Raw genomic sequence first — 20,055 nt, forward strand, 5'->3', positions numbered from 1 at the left:
AATACCGACCGCGTGCAACGTTCCAACAGATAGCGCGAGCCGATCGCGCTCGCTCTCATCCCATCCAAGCCCCGCGGCGCTTTTATAAGCCATCGCGGATGAGTCGAACCCGTGTCCGACTTTCTTTCGTCCGAAGAGCAGAGGGTGCACGCAGCGTTAGCTCAATTCCAGGCGGCGTCATGTCTTCGAGAATCGTTCCCCTGTGCCTGCTCTTCTTGTCCGGTGAGTGAAAATTCCGATGCCTGCCAACTGTATATGTACAGTCGCGATCAATATGACTTGCAACACGGGAGTGCGTGGGCTCACGAGATCAAAGATTGCGCATAGTTTCAACGTCACCTGATTTCCAAAACCAAACGATATTTTCTGTAGTGGGGACCATCCCAAAGCGCGAGAACGGCGTTTATTTCATGAAATAAGGGCAAGTTAAAGCCATGCGCAGTCTTTGAGCTCGTGAGGCTACGCTCTCCCGCGTTGCAAGTCATATTGAGCGCGACTGTACAGTAGTGAGCAATATACATATATGAGAGGGAACACCATATGCATGTTTAATCGACAATTACTTGTTACGTACCGGCGTGAATATGACGTGTTGTCTTGCAAGAGATGCCTCTGTTCGATTGAATGTTAAGTGTTACGAACAGTTTTGCGCTTGCCGACTGAGTTTAGCCGCTATGACCTTTAAAAGGTAATTTCAGTGTTTGCTCTGATATTGCTTACGACTGTACATATACCCCTGATATTTTTCCCGTTCGATTGTGAACGCGATTCACGCGGTTTTGCTTGCAGTATTGAAGAAAGTCCGCCTCTACTTTTTTTTACATCTTCGTGTGATATTATTCTTCATCAATCGCATACGTTGTAATAATACGGAAACCGACAGATTTTTTTTTTTTAGCGAAGCATGAGTGAGATGGTTGGATCTTTTTTTTTCTTTATCTGCCCCGTTTTTGCAACGAAGTAGCACCTGTAAATTTCGCCTTGCAGTGTTTTTAGAAGGACTTACAATACGAAATTCTCGGCTTTTACTTGCCAAAGCCACGATATATTTGTGAGGCACGCCGCAAATCTAAGTACACCGGTGTTTTTGCGCTTCACGCCCATAAAAAGTTGGCCACCCTGGCAAGGGAAATCGAGCCACAGCACCAGCATAGCAGCACAGCACCTCAGCCGCTAAGCTACCATGGCGGGCAGACGCTTAAACAATAATGCTGGAAGGTCAATTAACCGGGACATATATGTAAGCGTAAACATAAAATGGTCTTTTAGTGATAACTGCACTCGTGTGTGATGTCTTGAACAACGGATATTACAGCACTCGGGTGAATATATTCTTTTTTTTTCTCTTATTTTCAGTGGTTGTCCTCATCAACGCGCAGCACGTAAGAAACCTTTCTCCTAAATATCGCACATTATTAGATTATTACGAAGCTTTACCACGTTTGACATAAATAGACAAGCTCAAGATCATTAGCCTGATACGATAAACAAACGCACGCGTACATGTCGGTCTAAAAATAGTTACCATTTAACGTGAAAGCACTTGGATGAGATCGGGGAAGTTGAATATGAATTGGAGGGTATTTTTTTTCCCTCTAACTTCCACTTTAATTGGGAGCGCTGCGAATCTTATGTCATACGCGTTTGTCTTATGAATTAAAAGAAATTGGTTAAAGTAAAGCCACGTCATCGCCTCCTCTCTTCATCTGACTACAGGGACGTGGCTGAGCGAAACGATCTCATTCACTTCTTTGTTTTTGTTACAGAGGCCTGACACGATTAGAGTACCACCACCACGCATTGACCTGCCGAAGATTCCACAACCGCCAAGGGTACGCATTGACGAGTTGTTCTCGTATTTGTCACTATGTTTCCTCCTAAAATACCGCTCAAGTGTTTACTTAAGCTATTTCCATCCTCCCCCTCCCCGCGTCCCCCACCTTCAACTAAGAGTGCCTCATTGATATTACATGCTTTTAATGTTCACAGACACTTATCAAATAAAACAGAAGTGCAGGGGAAGTTGTAAGCTTGGAAAAGTGAAAACTCCTTGAACACGGGGTGTCCTTGAAGTCAACGTTTCGACAAGTGCTCTTCTTCAAGGCAAGACTGTGCTTGTCGAAACGCAATTGGCTCCAGCGACACTCCCTTTTGAAGGATTTTTCATATCTTCAAGCAGTTTGCGGTTGCTTAAAAATAAAGACGCTACGCTCAAGATCCTGTGTCAGTATGGGTGCAAATAGCACATGCCCTTAGGAAGACGGTCTTTTCGTATAATATACATATACATGTAGATGCGATATCTTGCAGCTATTGCCTTCAGCTTCCTTTCGCCATTACCGTGCCTGCCGCCGTCATGAGCACGGCTAGTGCAGGCATACGCTAGGATTTTGACAGCGTAGCTGTTTAAGCTGGAGGTTCGGCTTCAAGGCGTCTGCAAGAAACAGCGCCAAGCTCTTACGTCACTGCATGTTGCCTAGCAACCACCTGACACGTCTGCGCATAGCTTCGCCAAGCCTCGCCGAGCTCCGCACACGTGCTTAGCCAAGACGTCACTCAGCACCGCCGCTTCGCCCAGCTTCTCCGTACTTGCCAAGCTTCCGCAGGAGTGTAGGCGGAGCAATGCCGTGACGTCACTGAGCATCTGCTTCGTTCGCGGCTGGCGTGGCCTTCGCCATGCTGTGCTCTGCAATGAACTTGCTATGTTCGTGCCAAGTTATGCCGGACCGTTCCGGTCGGTCCCTCGCACTGACAGCGGATCCCAGGGGGGCGGTGGTGCTAGTGGAAGAAGCAGGTTAACCCGCAGCTGCGCTGTTTCTCCAGCCTTGCATCGCTAGTGCAGGCTGCGCACACTCTTTTTTAGAGCGAAGCCCTTCGGCGCCCGTTCCTTCATTGAGCGGTGTCGCCGTTGTCGGCGGCGTAACCGATAGAGTGAACGAAGACGAAAGAGAGTGAAAGAGAGACTGCTTTAAGGAGTTTTGCCTCTCGCGCATGGGCACGAGAGAGTGGGTTAAACTGAGAGTCTTGGGAGAAGAAGACGTCCGTTGGTCGAAGGAACACTTTGTGTGTGGGACGCTCTAGCGGACTCTTAGAGGCCCTTTATAGTCCGGCGCCGCGTTCGCGTCAGCCAGCAGCGGGAGAAGTTGGCGACGCCAGATTCAACGCGTTATGTTGACGCGAAAACCGAGCATTCTATACTCCCACTCACGCCGCGTCGCCTTGATGCATGACCTTTTGCTCAACTTATCGCAAAATGAAAACACCTAAACAGCTGCGCTCAGAATTCGCATTAGGCAGTATCGTAATCGTCAGTGAGTTTTTTTTTTTATCTGAAAAACATATTTGTGCTCTCAAACAGTGCTTTGCGTTCTCGCAAACTCCATAAAGGGATAAGCAAATGAAGCGGCGCGGTGCTTGATTTCTCATTGATTGCATTCTCGTATCATGTGCAGACGCGGATCGACGTGCAAGGAGGCGGTTCTGGGTCCCAGCACAGTGTGAGCGGCAGTATTCACCACGACGTATACCGGCCGAACCGTGGACCAACCATCTCCATCTGGGGACAGGGCTCGCACCAGCGGCACCCAGCCACGGGCAGCCAAGGCCAGGGTCAAGTTGGAGTCGGTGTCAGGATCCCCATAGGAGGGCGCCGCGGATGAACGTCAGCGCGGTGTCACTTGCGTGCCATTCATCTGTAGGAACAGTTTCGGTTTCGGTTTCACTGCCAATGTCTGGCAACCACGAGCAACCCTGGTGTGCCGCCGGAGTACAGTGTTCTAGAAGTTTGTAGTGCGCTCACTGAGCGGCGGAGCGTGACGCACTTCATGTCGCCGCCGACAGGCGGCGCGGCTCGCAGCGTCACCTGAAACTTTCCGGCGGATTGCTGGGCGCGGCTAGCGCGCGTTGCTGTTTTGCGCGCAAGAAAAGTAAAAGTTACGGTGCGCAACACACGGAGCTTTTTGATGCAACTTTTCTGTGAGTTGTGGACTAAATTACTGTCGTTGTGACTGATTTACGAAGGGTGGGCGATGTTTAAAGCGGCTATTGCATAGATGAATGCTCCTCCACATAGCCGCTGCAGTAACAGATAGGGCGTGTAGTTGGGGGTTGAAGTTTTTTTTTTTTTTGTCCTGCTGATCGATACAATTTTCAATGCCCTTTCGCCACTGTAACGATCATAGCGACTTCACTCTCGCCTTTCAAGCCCCGCAACAACGCTTCACTTTTTTCTTTTTTTTTATTCGCATATATGAGCTGGTCTGTGTAATAGGAGAATTTGTTGCTGGGCTTGTTGGTATACATACTTGAAGAAACGAAAAAACCAGCTTACGGACGCCTACACAAGAAGAGAAGACACTCGCTGGAACTAGCAACAGGTTTAATGAAACCACATTACGTTCCCTGATAAGCCAAGCGCGCATGCGTCGTACATAAAACACGTGTGATTCACAATAAGAGAGAATGACAACCACATTTTTTTTTTAAATAAGCAATCTCTTTCTTCGATAGTGACAGATACACTAATGCATTTGTTCGAACCATATGTTTCCAGATTTGCGCTTCAATCACTTAACGTTCGTATTAATTGCGTGGTTCCCTTACCAATAATTTGCGTGCCTTTCAGATCAGGAGAACAGCCGCACACCCGGCAATGAGCAGGCAGATTTGCTCCTCCTCCTGGCCTGATAGACCTCTGGCCTGATTTTATTTACACAAACCCCGGCCTATGTATGCGCAAATGCTTGCCATGATTAACAATGCAGAAATGGTCACGACCAATAAACAGCCGACGACGACGTTGATCTAACAGGCACTGGAGCATCCCAAAAGGAGCCCAATCACTACGTGTCTCCCGCTTCCTAATGACAGCTACTTCAGTCTCCCCTCTACATCTCCTTTTTCTGTACACGAGTGTGGTTTTGCTGTCACCAGGCCCTCCTGCTTTTTTTTTTTTTTGCTTTTGAATTGTTATCGCACTTGACTACGCGGTCACTCCTAGCTTCGTTGGGTCCAGCTGTTTTTGTTGTCAAACGCTGCCCCAGCAATTTCTCTGCACGTACGCTGCATGCCCTATGTGCACGACCGCCGGAGGCTGTAGCGCGTCCCTCCCGTCCAGATGTAGCGGCGGACCGTCTTTGAGACAGTTGCAGTTTACGGACAGACACAGATGCCGATCCTTCAGAAAAACAAGCATACTTAAGTGCAGCAAAGCGGCACGTGTGGTGCCGATCGACAAAGGTCCTTCAAACGAATGAATGGCGTGAACATGCGCTGCAGGGGTATCAGCTTAAAAGAAGAAGAAAATGCTCGACCCCCTCCTCCCTCCATTTTTGTTTGTGGTCTCTTTTAAGTGTCATTGTGGTGGCCCTCTTACCGCCTTCAACTCCGCGTTTGTTGATGCCCCCGGAACTACATCGTAACCAGCGTAACCCCGACCAGGGAACGCGCTTCGCACCCCGCAAGAGAAGTTTTCAGGAGAAACTGGCGGCAGCGCCCCTGGCGGGCGCCCAGGCTGTCGACGCGGAGAGGGCCATGGCGGCGCGGCGCAGGGATACGGCAGTGAGCCCACTGCCCCATTCTAGTGCACTGTACGCCGGAGGGCGCGGTCAATGTAAACATCGTCTCGAGTTCCACCCGGGGGTCACAGGAGAACAGCAGACGCTTCCGAGGGACGAGACGCGCTCGTGGGGCCTCGTACAACGCAGTCATGTATACTTAGTAATAAACAGTTCATTCAGTTTAATTTAACCAAGAAATCAATTCCTCTACATAATTGGTGACCCGGAGTTAGAACAGCGAGTGTTTCAACCCTCAAGAGTCCTGTACATCTGACCAGTTCCTTGCAAAAACATCAACGGTGAGCGCAATGGCGACCAACGACGCTACCCAGACGGAGAGAACCCACGAAGCCCCGCAATATCCTGCCGTCTCAGCAGTTGCACTCAAACTTCCGTGTTTCTGGCCTGCAGACCCTGCTCTTTGGTTCGCTCAAGTCGAGGCCCAGTTTACTACAAGAAGAATTGTGTCTCAGGAAACAAAATTCCATCACGTTATTGCGGCCCTAACGCCAACCGAAGCAGCCGAGGTGCGCGATATCATCCTCGCCCCTCCGACCGAGCAGCCATACGACGCGTTGAAACGCGAGCTCATCCGCCGCACCACCCTCTCCGAGCAGAAGCGTCTGCAACAGCTCCTAACAGCCCAAGACCTGGGGGACCGCAAACCATCGCAGTTGCTTCGTGGCATGCGCCAGCTCCTGGGAGAGAAGGCGTCGAAGATGGACGACTCCCTCCTCCGCCAACTGTTTCTCCAACGCCTCCCTGCAAATGTTTGCATGGTTCTTGCAGCGGCTGGCGACTTGCCCCTCGATGACCTCGCCGCTCTCGCTGACAGGGTGTTGGAGGTAGCGACACCGGCGATCTCCGCTTTTGAAGGCGTAAAAGCGAGTGAAGTTTCTCCCGTTACGTCGACTGGAAATTGTTCTGCGGAGTTACAGTCGCTCAAGCAGGAGGTCCAGCGGATTGCACAGTCTCTAGAGGCATTGAAAATCCAGGTAGAAAGACGATCCCGCTCCACTTCACGCAATCGCGCATCGTCTCGCTCTTCTGATACTGGACGCATCTGCTGGTACCATCATCGCTTTGGGGATAATGCAACCAAGTGCGTGTCACCTTGTGCCCACCAGGGAAACGTGCCGGCCACGCACTAAATGCGGCTGGTGCGCCAGGTCCAACGGCATGCCGCTTATCATCTCCTTCCGACAGTATCGAGCAACTCCAACAGTCAAGTAATATCAAGAAATCCAAAAAGTTCAATTTTCATTTGGTAAGCAGCCCGCGTCTAAACCCGATAACTCGTTGACTACGCCAAAGAATTTGTCTCAGCTATCCGGCCAACCTGAATCCCGTTTATTTTATGTGGTGGACAAAGTTTCAAAAACCCGCTTCCTGGTGGACACAGGTGCTGAGGTCAGTGCGGTTCCGGCGACGCGTGCAGATCGGCAAGGCCAACCAACATACAATCTGCAAGCCGTGAACGCCACGCGAATTGCAACGTTCGGCCAGCGCTCCCTAACGATGGACTTCGGGCTGCGCCGAACCTTTCGTTGGGTATTCTTGGTGGCCGACGTGAAGCATGCGATCGTCGGAGCTGACTTTCTTCGCCACTTCGGTCTTCTTGTGGACATGAAGAATTGCCGTCTACGAGATGCCACAACACACTTAAGCATTCACGGCATCACGGCATGCATGGAAATGATGACATCAACGCTGCTTCGACCAGAGGTACCAAATTCCAACCCCTACTTCACAGACTTGTTGACGGACTTTCCTTTCATCACGTCTTCTGTGAACACAACATGCCCGGTCAAGCACAGCGTGACGCATCACATTATGACAACAGGACCACCAGTGCACACCCGTCCTCGCCGCTTGCCGCCTGAGAAGCTGAGCATTGCTCGACGGGAATTTGAGCATATGCTCGAACTGGGTATTGTGCGCCCATCCTCCAGCCCTTGGTCATCACCACTCCACTTAGTCCCAAAATCTACTCCAGGTGACTGGCGTCCATGTGGCGACTACCGTTCCCTCAACAAAGTGACGCAACCGGACCGCTATCCGATTCCTCATTTGCATGACTTTGTTGGAACACTGCACGGCGCCACTATTTTCTCTAAAATTGACCTCATAAGAGCATACCATCAGATCCCAGTTGAAGAGGCAGACATCCCAAAAACAGCAGTCACAACACCCTTTGGCTTATTCGAATACACCAGAATGCCATTTGGACTGCGTAATGCATCGCAAACTTTCCAGCGGTTCATCGACGAGGTGACCCGAGGCTTGGATTTCTGCTATGCATACGTCGACGACATCCTGGTTGCCAGCGTTTCGCCCGAACAACATGCTACCCATTTGCGGCAACTACTTTCGCGTCTGGACGAATATGGAATCATCATCAACCCGGATAAGTGCCTCTTCGGAGTACCAGAGATTGACTTTTTGGGACATCGCCTCACATGTGACGGTATAAAACCCCTGAATGACAAAGTTCAAGCTATTGAAAATTTTCCATTGCCTGAAAACAAGCGAAAACTTCGGCAATTCCTCGGCCTAGTTAACTTTCATCGACGCTTCATACCAGCTTGTGCGCACACACTGAAGCCATTAAATGATCTCCTCTCAACCCCTGGACCAGGCACTGCACCACTAGAGTGGACGGACGACGCTCGTGCCGCCTTCGACATAATCAAATCTGACCTCGCGACGGCAGCTCTCCTAACTCACCCGCAGCCAGACGCACCAACTCGCCTCATGGTAGACGCCTCTAGCAACGGCGTGGGTGCTATACTGCAGCAATGCATCGGTGACGAATGGAAGCCTCTCGCATTCTTTTCAAAAACACTGTCCCCTGCACAAACCCGGTACAGCACATACGGACGTGAGTTACTCGCTATTTATTTGGCAGTGAAATATTTCCGCCACTTCCTGGAAGGCAGGTCATTCTATATTCTCACTGACCACAAGCCACTGACTCACGCCTTCACCACTCGATCGGATGGACTGTCACCGAGAGAAATTCGACAACTGGCATTTTTATCGGAATTCTGTACTGATATTCGCCATGTCGCTGGCTCTGCGAACGCCGCAGCTGACGCACTCTCGCGTTCCCACATAAGCAGTGTCACTTTGCTTTCAACTTCCGTCGATTTTGACAAAATGGCATTAGCACAAAGGGAAGACAATGAGCTCCGAGAGCTAAGAAATTCTTCATCCAATCTGGTATTTCAAGATGTGCCATTGCAAACCTGCACAGAACTACTCGCATGTGACATGTCCACTGGCACACCACGCCCATTTGTACCAAAATCGTTTCGCCGTTGCGTCTTTGACTCTCTGCACTCATTGTCGCACCCGGGAATCCGTGCAACGCAAGCACTTGTGACAACGCGATACCTGTGGCCGGGAATGAACAAAGACGTTCGAGATTGGTCGCGTACGTGTACTCAGTGTCAACGATCGAAGATACAGCGCCACACTGTCACTCCACTGTCAACATTTCTTCCTCCAGACGCACGGTTCAGAGAAGTCCATATTGACATTGTTGGTCCCTTGCCACCTTCCCAAGAATGCTGCTACATTCTTACATGTGTCGACCGCTTCACTCGCTGGCCAGAAGCCGTTCCTATGCGAGATATGTCCGCTGAGACTGTTGCTAAGGCATTCCTGCGGACATGGATTGCACGCTTCGGAACACCATCCATCATCACAACTGATCGTGGACGCCAGTTTGAGTCTTCCCTCTTCAAGGAACTTCTCGCTATCCTTGGCACACATCGTATCCGCACAACAGCTTATCATCCAGCAGCTAACGGAATGGTGGAGCGAATGCACCGACAGCTTAAATCTTCCATAACTGCGTACGGCGAACCTTCCCGTTGGACCGAAGTGCTCCCACTTGTGCTCCTCGGCATGCGCACAACACTCAAAAGTGACTTGAAGTGCACCAGCGCTGAGTTGCTCTACGGAACAACCCTTCGCCTCCCTGGTCAGTTTGTAGAAGCAAACAAAAATGAGGTCTTGCCCGATTCTCTACAGTACGTGTCACGCTTGCGAACAATGATGGACAGCCTCCGTCCCACACCGACTCGCGCAAAGCAGGCTACTCATGTGTACATGTCTAAAGACCTAGATAACTGCACCCACGTTTTCCTGCGCCGTGACGCGGTGAGAAAACCACTCCAGCCACCATACGACGGCCCATTCAGAGTACTTCGTCGCAGCCCGAAAACTTTCACCATTGAAATTCGTGGACGATCCGAAGTCATCTCCGTGGACAGACTAAAACCGGCGCACATGGAGCAACCGCTGAACGACACCGCCACTGAGCCACATTCGAGAATCAGCCATCCCTGCACCACACGTTCCGGAAGAACTGTACGTCAACCTATGCGATTTGGGACATAATTGACATGCTTCTTCTGCCACCGACATACTTGTGTAATATGCGGGCCTCTTCCTATACGAGGAGGGGGAGTGGTGTAGGAACAGTTTCGGTTTCGGTTTCACTGCCAATGTCTGGCAACCACGAGCAACCCTGGTGTGCCGCCGGAGGGCGCGGTCAATGTAAACATCGTCTCGAGTTCCACCCGGGGGTCACAGGAGAACAGCAGACGCTTCCGAGGGACGAGACGCGCTCGTGGGGCCTCGTACAACGCAGTCATGTATACTTAGTAATAAACAGTTAATTCAGTTTAATTTAACCAAGAAATCAATTCCTCTACACATCCTTGAAATACACATGTGTTCATCTACCTTATGCAGTGGTCGGCTCTTTTATTTCTTTTTTTATTTTATCTCGGTGGCTTAAAGAGAACACGAATAAATCAAAGAGCCCCGCTTAAACCACCACATAGCCTTCAGTTCCCCACGCATAGGGCCCATCGAAATGATCTGTTCGTCAATGAACGAGCCCGCCAGACGGGGCATACATTCTTAAGGTGCACTGCTTTCAAGGTAATCCATCCGTAATATTCATTTTGAGAAGAGATGTGCTCTATATGGAAACTCTGCATGCACGGAAAATTTGTGCACGTTTTCCCGACGCAATGTTTGCGAGCAAGTGCTGTCAGGGAAGGCGCAAAGGGACAAGAACGATTCTTTCTGATATTGTGAACGCGGTTTACGTCTGTATAAAAAAAAACGACAGTCAGAGTCAGAGTAATTACTTATATTTTGTTCAGTACTTCTAGTGTGCTTCTTCACTGAGATAGATGGTAAAATTGGACACTGGATGCGCTAATAGTGCATCCACCTGCGAGAGCTTTAACACAGTCTAGCCTAACAGCCCTTGAGATGGCAGTCTAGAACAGTGCAGCCAACAACAACTGAGCTCGTTATATTAGTTGGAGAAAACAAAACTGCCGCCTCGGGCACCTTGCCTCATAATTGGCTGAGTCGATCGTGCTGAGTATGTGTCTTTCTGTCGAAAACAAGCAGTTTCAAATAGGAACTTATTGCATCAAGTATGAATGGGATTACAATTACCTCAATAGAGAAGTGCTCTAGAAGCATCACACAAAACGCAGAATTACTTCATATAACTATCATATAAACATGTAGCATAAGAGCGAAACTTCTAAAAAGCTAACTAAAATTTTTTTGGCAATTGCGTAGTACGTATATTGTTAACCGCACTTGTTCAGTAGAAGTTCTGACCACCGAAACTTAACAGGAGGATTGGAGCAGCTATAGCATAGACTTTTGCAAAGTAAAATTATTTATGTGTAGCTTTGAGCGCCCTGTATGCTCGTTCACATTTAACCATGTCGTCAGAAAATAGTTCATGTGCGACGTAAGTGCAGAGAGAAGAAGATACCTAAAAACCTCAACCGCCTGCCGCCATTCTAGCGCATGCGTTACTTCAGCGAGCCTTTAATTTCTTTGTAAAAAGTTATTTATTTATTTATTTATTTGCTTGTTTGTTTATTTATTTACTTTATTTTTTGTTTGTTTCTTTGTTTGCTTTCATGGCATGAAGAAACAGCAGAAATGAGTGAAGAAAGTGAAACGAGGACATGCAGTAAGAAAACCTGAACAACTAAAAACTGAAACTTAAAGAAAAGCCTCGACACAGAACACCGAAAAGCTAAGAGCAGATCCTGCGATGCTTTTGGCGACCAAAGCATGATAATGCTTTGGTTGCCAAAACACGTACCGCTTTGTTCTCCATTCAATTGAAATAAACATTCAAGAACTTTGCGAACAGCTACTTGCTCAAACTCTGTGTTTTCTTCAAGATATTTTAAAATCAGCTGGAAAACGCGGATGACACTTACACGCAAAACGAAAAGCAAAAACCTGGGCGCGCCTTTTACGCCCGTTATTCTCGTTTGCAAATGAAGATTAGTATACGTTTCAGGCTTTCCCGCGAGCTTTTTAACGGAATCTGTAGTTTCAGACTGCACCTCTACGTCAAGCTCCGTTTTGTTTTTTGTCCTTGCTACTGTATTCTGTGTAAATCTGCGCTTATCAAACGGGTCTTGGCATCCATATCATGTCACGCGCATATCATGCTTGGACGGAAGGAGATAAGCAGTCTAAGGAACATAAACAGGTCTGCCAGTTCTTGCTGTTCTTCTTCTCTCGCTTGTTCTTTTTCTTCTGTCGTTCGCAGTGTATCAAATATTGCGAGGTTAGATATCCAGGCAACTATGGTGCTCTCTGACAAGGCTTAAATATTACATGGAGTTCAACAGGAAAGTCAGTAAATACGTGCCTAATAAATTTCTAGCAAATAGGTAGAAAAGCAAGACAGCTACCACAGGTAATGATTGACCAGGACGCTCGAAATAAATTGGGGTCTCTGGAGACAACAAAATTGCTGAAAACTTGGTAAAAATAAACAGTGTGACGACTCTACTTGGTGACTGAATATAGTTGCGTACGCATACGGCTTTTGAACAGCCAGTGTGCGACTTCTCAAGACATAGCAACTTGCCCGGCAATAAAGTAAGCTTCCCGTACACCCCAGGGTAATTAAAAGGACAAGCAAGCTCTCGCGGGAACATTGATGCTTTTCTGAGTCAGCATAAATTGCGTGAAGTACGGAGAAGGTCTTGGTACCTCTACAAGCAGTCAACGACAGAGAAACGCATGCAGATTATAGAAGGTTTGTAGGCAGTCGCCACATTGAGTGTATTGTTCCCTCTCTGTCTGCCTCTGTGTGTGTGTCTGTACTCGTGTGCATTGTATTTAGTTTAGGTTTGATTTGGCACTTTGCGTGCTGCTGAGGTGTAGCCTCCAGCTAGACGGCATTAGAGCCCGTGTGGTCTGTTAGGGGCACTGTTTTGATGGCCATGCAGCGCGCCACATGCACATGCAGAAAATTGTGCTCGCTCGACAGACGATGACCCTCAGTGCATAGCGCATACCCTTTGAGATAGAGCGGCCAGCAGCGGTCCCATAGCCAGTTTCTTTAATAATAGGCCGTCATTTATTCTATTTCATTCCAGCCTCCTACCACTCTTAACTTGTTTAATTTATTGAGAAAAGGCCCCCGATTCAGCGATTAACGTTATTCGCGCCTTCAACGGCTCCGTTATTCCGGTTCTATTCTGCAAACGGTTCCTAATTATCTGAACCACTGACCAGTTAATACTGTCATCCACTTTGAAACTCACGGCCTCCGAAAGGTGCACAGGCCTTCCGCGGTGCATGGCGCGCGCAAAGATATGCGGCGGTTACGAGGGGCGGATGCAGCGTCGACGACAACAAACAGAGGAGGAAAGCGCGCGATACCGGCTGGCCACACACCCCCGTGTTTTCCCGGTCGTGCAACGCGCGTGCAATCGCGTGGCTGCAGCGTAAGGCGTCTGGCGTCGGTCCGACACGTGTGTTGGCTCGAGCACGATATGCACCGCGGAGAGGCCGGCGAACCCCATCCGCGATCTTTCGCCGCTTTCCGGAAACCTCACCACGCGCGCCTTCTTCGTTCACTGTCGGCAATAAAAGCTGGCCGCCGCGGTGATGGCTCAACGCTTGAACAGGTTAAAACTGTCACCCCATACTCGCATAGAGTCAGCGTAGAAAAGGTGTAGCACGAAGCTACACGGCGAGAGCTACCCCCATCCTTTAGCCTTTATTATTTATACAGAAGAAGAAAAGGAGTAAAAAAGAGTGTAAGATGGTGTCGAAGACCGTTTCAATCTGCTGCCTGGCGTTCACTGTCCGTAAGTTTGTGCCTAACGCGTCTTTTTAGGGCGTTTTACGTGAATGCGTCGTCGCTTACTGATGGTTGAAGCTGCTGACCTGTACCGTGGCTCATGTGCAACCGTGTCGCAAATGATCGTTTTCCTCCAGTATGTGGATTTGGCGGGGCCATTGTGTTTGAAATTGCTGCTCTACGCATTTTCGAGAGGTGTTGATTCACTAAATAGATCTTAAGTGATGGCGTACTGTGAAGCCCTAAAGGCAAAATAATTTAAAGTACAACTGTACGATTGAAAATATTAATTTTGTTTCTTTCGCACCGAGTGAAAGAAGGTTTACGTGCATTCGTTCGCTGGCTAAATATTCGACGAAAGGACGATTACTCCAGATTAAAAGGTGAAAGAAAGCTGCGAGTTGCTTTCTATATTGTCTGAATAAGGTGTTTGCTATGAATACGACGCAGCCAAAACAACACAGCTATGTCTGCATGTTTCTGTTCAACTGAAAGATGATACTCTCCGGCAGGATAATTTTCTATGAATAATTATGTACGATCTTCCTTTCCGCGTTAGCATAAACCAAGAAGTATTTGCACCTATCATAGGCCTTGTGACTCACTTTCCCGATTGTGACGATTTTCCCGATGTTTTCTAAAAATTCTCGCTTTATGCTTTTGCGTATTCATCTGAATGTTCTTAAGCTGTAAGCATTCTGTACCCGGGATGGAAAATATTATCATTCTTGTAGCTTTGCTCTTCACAGTATCATTTTTCAACTTGTTTTTATTACTAGAAAACATACATCTTTCGTTTATACATTGGAAACCATCTTCCTTTTTGCGATTCTATTGTTCGATTAGATCCGAAATTTGGACGAGTCTTGAATAGTTGTGAATAGTTCGGAAATTCAATTGCTTATCTATTATATAATATAGATTGAATCGTAACTGTATTATAACTTCCTTTATTGTACAAGTGTACTCACCATGGCTAGGAATTTATGTCAATAAATTGCTATTACTTTGTTTCAAGCGATTTATGATATTACAGGGCACAAAAGTAGACGAGAAGGCGTTCAAGGATATACACATTACAATAACAAGAATGCAAGAACGGCGGGGCTTCAACTGAATGCATTTTCTGTGCGTTGCTGTCTTCTCGGAAGCACGGTAGACGCTGCCAGTTACATCCATTAGCACTAGGGGTGTGCGAATATTCGAAAATTTCGAATAATGAATCGAATAGTATTCTATTCGATTGGGTACTCGAATCGAATAGTACATACTCGAAATACCGAATATTTTTCGAATAGTTTTCGAATAATTAGCGCCGACGGGAGAACCCCGAAACAATGAAACTTTGAAATAGTTAAAGGCCATTTTTCTTCTTTTAATCACTAAATTACCAGTATGCATGCAGCCCAAGCTTTTACGAAACTACCGACGCTATATTGATTACCGGATGAAGGCGTTTTTTTCATGAAAGCTCCATACTCGCTCAGTTTTTACTATGCTGACTCTGCATCCCATTAATCAGTTCCTGTCGTCATCTTGTAAGAACTGAAGGTGCACCTGCATTCAGCTTCATGAATAGCAATAGATGCAAGGGTTGTGTTTGCGTAAATTGTTCTTGCAGATACAGCCTTCAACACCGATGTCTACATGACTTCAGTGCCGAGGACCATGTTGCGATGGCAGGTTTATGTGTTTCATTACCGCCTTAGCTGTATGCATAGTCTACGGTTCAAAATTGTTTAGATTTTATGTCTCAGTTTTATTTAAAAGCAGGCGACAAAGTATCTGCAGTCACTGGTTTATCTCAAGCTACACTCTAAGAAAAAAAAGAGTCAAAAGAGGGTCACGGCCGCGTGACTCTCTTCGGGTGTCCATTTGACCCCTTTTGGAAGGTACAGGCAGAGAAAGAGAGTTCGCAATTCGACTGGAGTCACGGGACTCTCCTGAAGCGCGCTTGCCCTTTGGCGCCGTTGTGGCGCGTTGGTGGCGTTGGCTCGACGACGGAGGCGAGGCAACGCGCCACAACGGCGCCGGGGTGGCGTGCCGCTTCTGTTTTCCTCTCTGTCTTCTCGTCTCTTGGAATGCGTTGCGTGTTCGTTGCGCGGGTTGTGTGTCTCTTCATGCGCGTCTTCGGTGGTGTTGGTGTTGACGCCGGCTCCGTGCGCGAAGTGACGCGGTGACGCTTGGTGGACGGAATATTCCTGGAGCTGCGGACAGGAACAACGGGCGCCAGTTAACGGTGAGTGTACTGCTTTCGTAGGTACTAATTATACAGCTTTAGCTGGGCGTCTGCAGCAGCTCTGCGGAAGTTATCTGCCAGCCATTTCCAACAGCAGCCTGTGTCCGCAGGGCTGTTGCGGATGCCCAACTAAAGCTGTCAGTTAACGAGTTGCCACCGCTATGCGCGTTGCTGTGCAAGCTCCCTTATAGTGGGCGATGCAAACAATTATCAAGGGTCATTTTTTGCCGATCGCACGTTTTGTCTGCGCTACTGAATGTGCAAGATGTCGTTTTGAGATGCACTTTAGTCTACTTCATAACATTTCCATCGACCTTGAGTGTGTAGCGTGCTTCGGCGCGTGGGAACGTGAAAAAAAAAATGCCTGTGTACAGAACGCTCAGACGCACTATATATAATGGTTTCTGTTGGCTTAAAGGCGGTAGTTTGAGGTGCAGATATAGTACGGCGCTTCCAGAACGTACGCGGTAGTCATTCAAGTTGGACACGCTTCACCGGTAAAGTGAAAAAGCTCTAGACTTTCGACGGCGCGCGTTGGTGCGGCCGCGGCCGTGCACTCTTCCCTCGTTTCTGTTTGCTGTTTTCGTGATTTGCATACACTGCGATGACGTTGGGCGTTATTACAGAATCGAGTGAGTGTGCGTGATTGTGGGAGCTATGTGCGGTAATTCTAGCATATGACATGTCTGATCTCGACGTCAAAAAACTTGGTTCCTGACCATGCCTGTTTGTATTTGTTGTTTTATTGTTAGCCTTTATTATGTCTGTGTGAACCACTTATTGTGTAGGTTTTGCAAACCTTTACTGCAATTTCATTTTCTCATAATATCACGTTCTTATTTTCAGATACCGTTTTTCATGGTGCTCACGCTGAACAGGAGCGACAACCTAGCAAGCCACAAGTCTGATGTCTCCAGCCGTCACCACTTCTTGATTTATTCTTAATCATAAGAATAAATTTGGAAACATGATGCCAATTTCTGCTGTTTATTTAGCACCATATGACACTGTGCACATCACAGTCACACATTTTATTTGGCTATACTCATACAAGCATGTAAATGAGGAATACCTTAACTTCTTAATTGGAAATCACTGAACATCTTTTCGCGCTTTCTATATAACTTTGCTAGAAAATATGTGTTGTTTTGATGAGTTTTATTAAAATATAGCTAAAATTGAACTATTCTTTTTTTTTGCAGTCGCTGGGCAGAACGGCAAGTATTATTGCACTTGCTTAAAATGAATACTCCACTATTTTCAACAGTAGCCGCGCAAAAGTAGAGCAAGGGTCAAAGTAGTAGCTTAAAATACTTGGGGAGTCGCTTGACGCTTCGGTGTGGCTCACATGACCTCCGTAGGAGTGTTACCGGCAAGAGTCGTCTGACTCCCTATAAGTGGTAACGTGATCCTTCGGATGAGAGTCTTTCCACTCTTCCTAGAGGGTCAGGGCACTCTCCTAGAGCGAGACGACCCTGACCCACCAAGAGAGTCACCGTGACTATTTAAAGAGAGTCCTATACGTGGCAAGTCAGAACTCTCCGAAAAGAGTCACGCATACTCTTTTTTTTCTTAGAGTGTACAGTTAGAAATATTTCGAAGGTTGTGGTCGCTGCTGTATACGAGCTTACCTCAGATTTCATAGCTGTGGTATTTTGAGTCAGTTAAAAGTAAGCGCAACGCTCTTTGGTTAAAGTTCGTGAATATTTCTTTCAAACAAAGAAAAAAAAAACGCTGCGGAGTTCTAGGACCGTTTTGAGAATGGTTGTCTTACTATTCGAAAACTATTCGAAAAGTATTCGATTAGTATTCGTATTCGATTCGGTGTCGTCACTATTCGATTCGTATTCGATTCGGTTCCGAAATTCACTATTCGCACACCCCTAATTAGCACGCGATAGCAGGGCAAGGGTTTATGGTCAAGGCAATGGGATCCTTTATCCTTATGAAGGCCTTAGATGCCTCATCAAACGCGAAAACTGACCATCGGCGGCGGCGGCGTCAACACGAGTCATGCAAAAAATCGTCATCACGTGGTGAAGTTACCATATGTCGTCATCATGACATCACTGTTCGCTAAAATTTGTGACGTCAATGTGACGTCGACATGACGTCACACAGCATGGTGTCACATGATGACGTCATCACATAACATCGTCGCTTGGTCAAAGGGTCAAAGGTGGGCCGATCACGGAGGCACCACAAAATCAGGTGAATGCCTCCGATCCTGGAGGCAGTGGGAAACGACGTTAGGTGCAGAAATATCGCGGAGGGAGGCGGGGGAGGGTCGATACATCGACAGAGAGAAAGAAGAGATGGCTTTCGCTTTCCAGTCCTCTTAGGTGAATGCACAAGGGACCCTGTCGGTCTTTTTTTAGGTCGTAGATGCGCCTGCAACCTTATACTCGCAGTGAAAATAGCTTTACTCTTTATTAGAAACAAACATTCACCCTTGTTTATCACAGTGTATAGTCCCTGTTGGGAGAATTCGACTTCCGCTTCCTTCGGTCACTCGGCCAGCACGATGCATCGCGTAAATGTAATCCTCCTGTAGCCTTGTCTTTCGGTCTTATCTCGTAGCCGCCTTGGGTAACACTGCAGTATTTTGCTTACGTATTTAATCTAAAGCCAGCAGAAACCATCTACATGAGCGGTTAAGCAAATACGAACTACATAAGTGGTTAAGGGAACATAAACTAAGTTTTTACGCCTTCCTTTGTGGTGCATCGAGAGAAATATCCAGCAGTAAAACCAATCGCAGAAGTCAGTGTCGTCAGTAAAATGTTAGAATGCAAGTGCTGTCTGCGGTTATACAGGGCGTCCTAACTATCACGCAGCATGGTTTAAAATAAAAGAGGAGCGGCGTTACGCGAAGCAAACCTAGTTTATATTGTTCCTAGTACACTGGAGCAGCCACTAGTGCTTTTCGTTAATGATGTTTAATTAATTAATTAAATATAATTAATTATATTTGTAGCTCGACAAGCTCTTAACTATTTATGAAAGTGCCAATGAGGTATATGTAGGCAGGTTCAAATGACATCTAACGGAACTATTTTCAACAACCAAATTGCGCGCTGAGTTTTTCCGGTTGATAAAGTAAGCCCGCGAAATCTGAATAGTGACACGTGACTAGACTGTTCCGCGCTCAGGAAACTGCGCCCTCAAATAGGCTGTCAGGTAGCCAGTATAACGGGAAAAAATATGGATCGCCCTATCTGCCATTCTCCGATCGAAGGAACGCGCTTTGGTCTTACAGAATCAGGCCGTAATCCGAACAGCGCTTCTGCCGCCTTATCGATGAGAACAGTCGGCCGTGAGATATGAATGATAGTGGCGTACAATCGAGTGGAATGAATCCCTGCGAGATTGCGACTCATGTTGGCGCCCGACCTGTAACCTTGCGAAAGTGCGAAGCGCTGTCTCTGGCAAGGAACAACAGGCAAAGCGGTTTCTTGCAGTAAGCTTATTTGAGGGGGCTGCTCTCTTTTGCGGTTGGGGGCGTAGCCAGGTGTTAGTTTTCATATTTCGCGGGCTTTCTTTTCAGCCGGGAAAAAAATGAGCATGCAATTAGTACGTTGTTGAAAATAGCGCAGTCAGATGTCATTTTAACATGCCTACAAAGACCTCATCGGCATTTTGATAATTACGTGAGTACCTGTCGAGCTATCAACATTATTATTACTAATTAATTAAACCTCATTAACGAACGAAAAAACTTGCGGTGGCTACTCCGGTGTGCACTAGGTTTGCTTTGCGTAACGCCGTTCCTTTTTTTTAGATCATGCTGCGTGATAGTTGGGACACCCTCTATAATTACAGCATTAGAATTTTCCTGGCAACAACAAATACTATTTGAAGTATACAATTCATGTATAGGATGTTTCACGTAACATGAGCCTTGGCTATTAAAAAAGTGGTTAACCGCGAGTAAATGACACCAAGGACATGTGCTTTGCCGTTGTGACACTCGTTAAGGCAGCCTTTACGTTGTACTTAATTGGTTAATTAACTAAAATCAATTCTGCAAAAATTTTTATATTTACTTTATATTTAAAAAAAGCCTTGAGAGCCCCGTTTCGTTACTTTGGAAA

The 20,055-nt window shown here is 47.2% G+C and overlaps 2 protein-coding genes across 3 annotated transcripts; both read left to right on the plus strand.

Moving 5' to 3' along the window:
* On the plus strand, positions 1 to 10,319 carry LOC119391636 (uncharacterized). 2 transcript variants are annotated; one of them, XM_049414388.1, is made up of 5 exons: positions 1 to 222; positions 1,357 to 1,382; positions 1,767 to 1,832; positions 3,453 to 3,689; positions 10,284 to 10,319. In XM_049414388.1, exons 1-4 carry the CDS (start codon positions 99 to 101, stop codon positions 3,657 to 3,659), a joined length of 423 nt encoding a protein of 140 aa, XP_049270345.1. In that variant the 5' UTR covers positions 1 to 98; the 3' UTR covers positions 3,660 to 3,689; positions 10,284 to 10,319. The 2 variants fall into 2 exon arrangements, with proteins under 2 accessions (XP_049270345.1, XP_037515235.1); XM_037659307.2 differs by lacking the exon at positions 10,284 to 10,319 and having other exon boundaries at positions 3,453 to 3,693.
* On the plus strand, positions 5,867 to 6,709 carry LOC119390291 (uncharacterized). The gene has a single exon (XM_037657914.1). The coding sequence runs from the start codon at positions 5,867 to 5,869 to the stop codon at positions 6,707 to 6,709; it is 843 nt and encodes a 280-aa protein (XP_037513842.1).
* Positions 10,320 to 20,055: the final 9,736 nt, after the last annotated feature.

The sequence above is a fragment of the Rhipicephalus sanguineus genome, chromosome 1 (assembly GCF_013339695.2).
Source record: "Rhipicephalus sanguineus isolate Rsan-2018 chromosome 1, BIME_Rsan_1.4, whole genome shotgun sequence".
Classification (NCBI taxonomy): domain Eukaryota; kingdom Metazoa; phylum Arthropoda; class Arachnida; order Ixodida; family Ixodidae; genus Rhipicephalus; species Rhipicephalus sanguineus.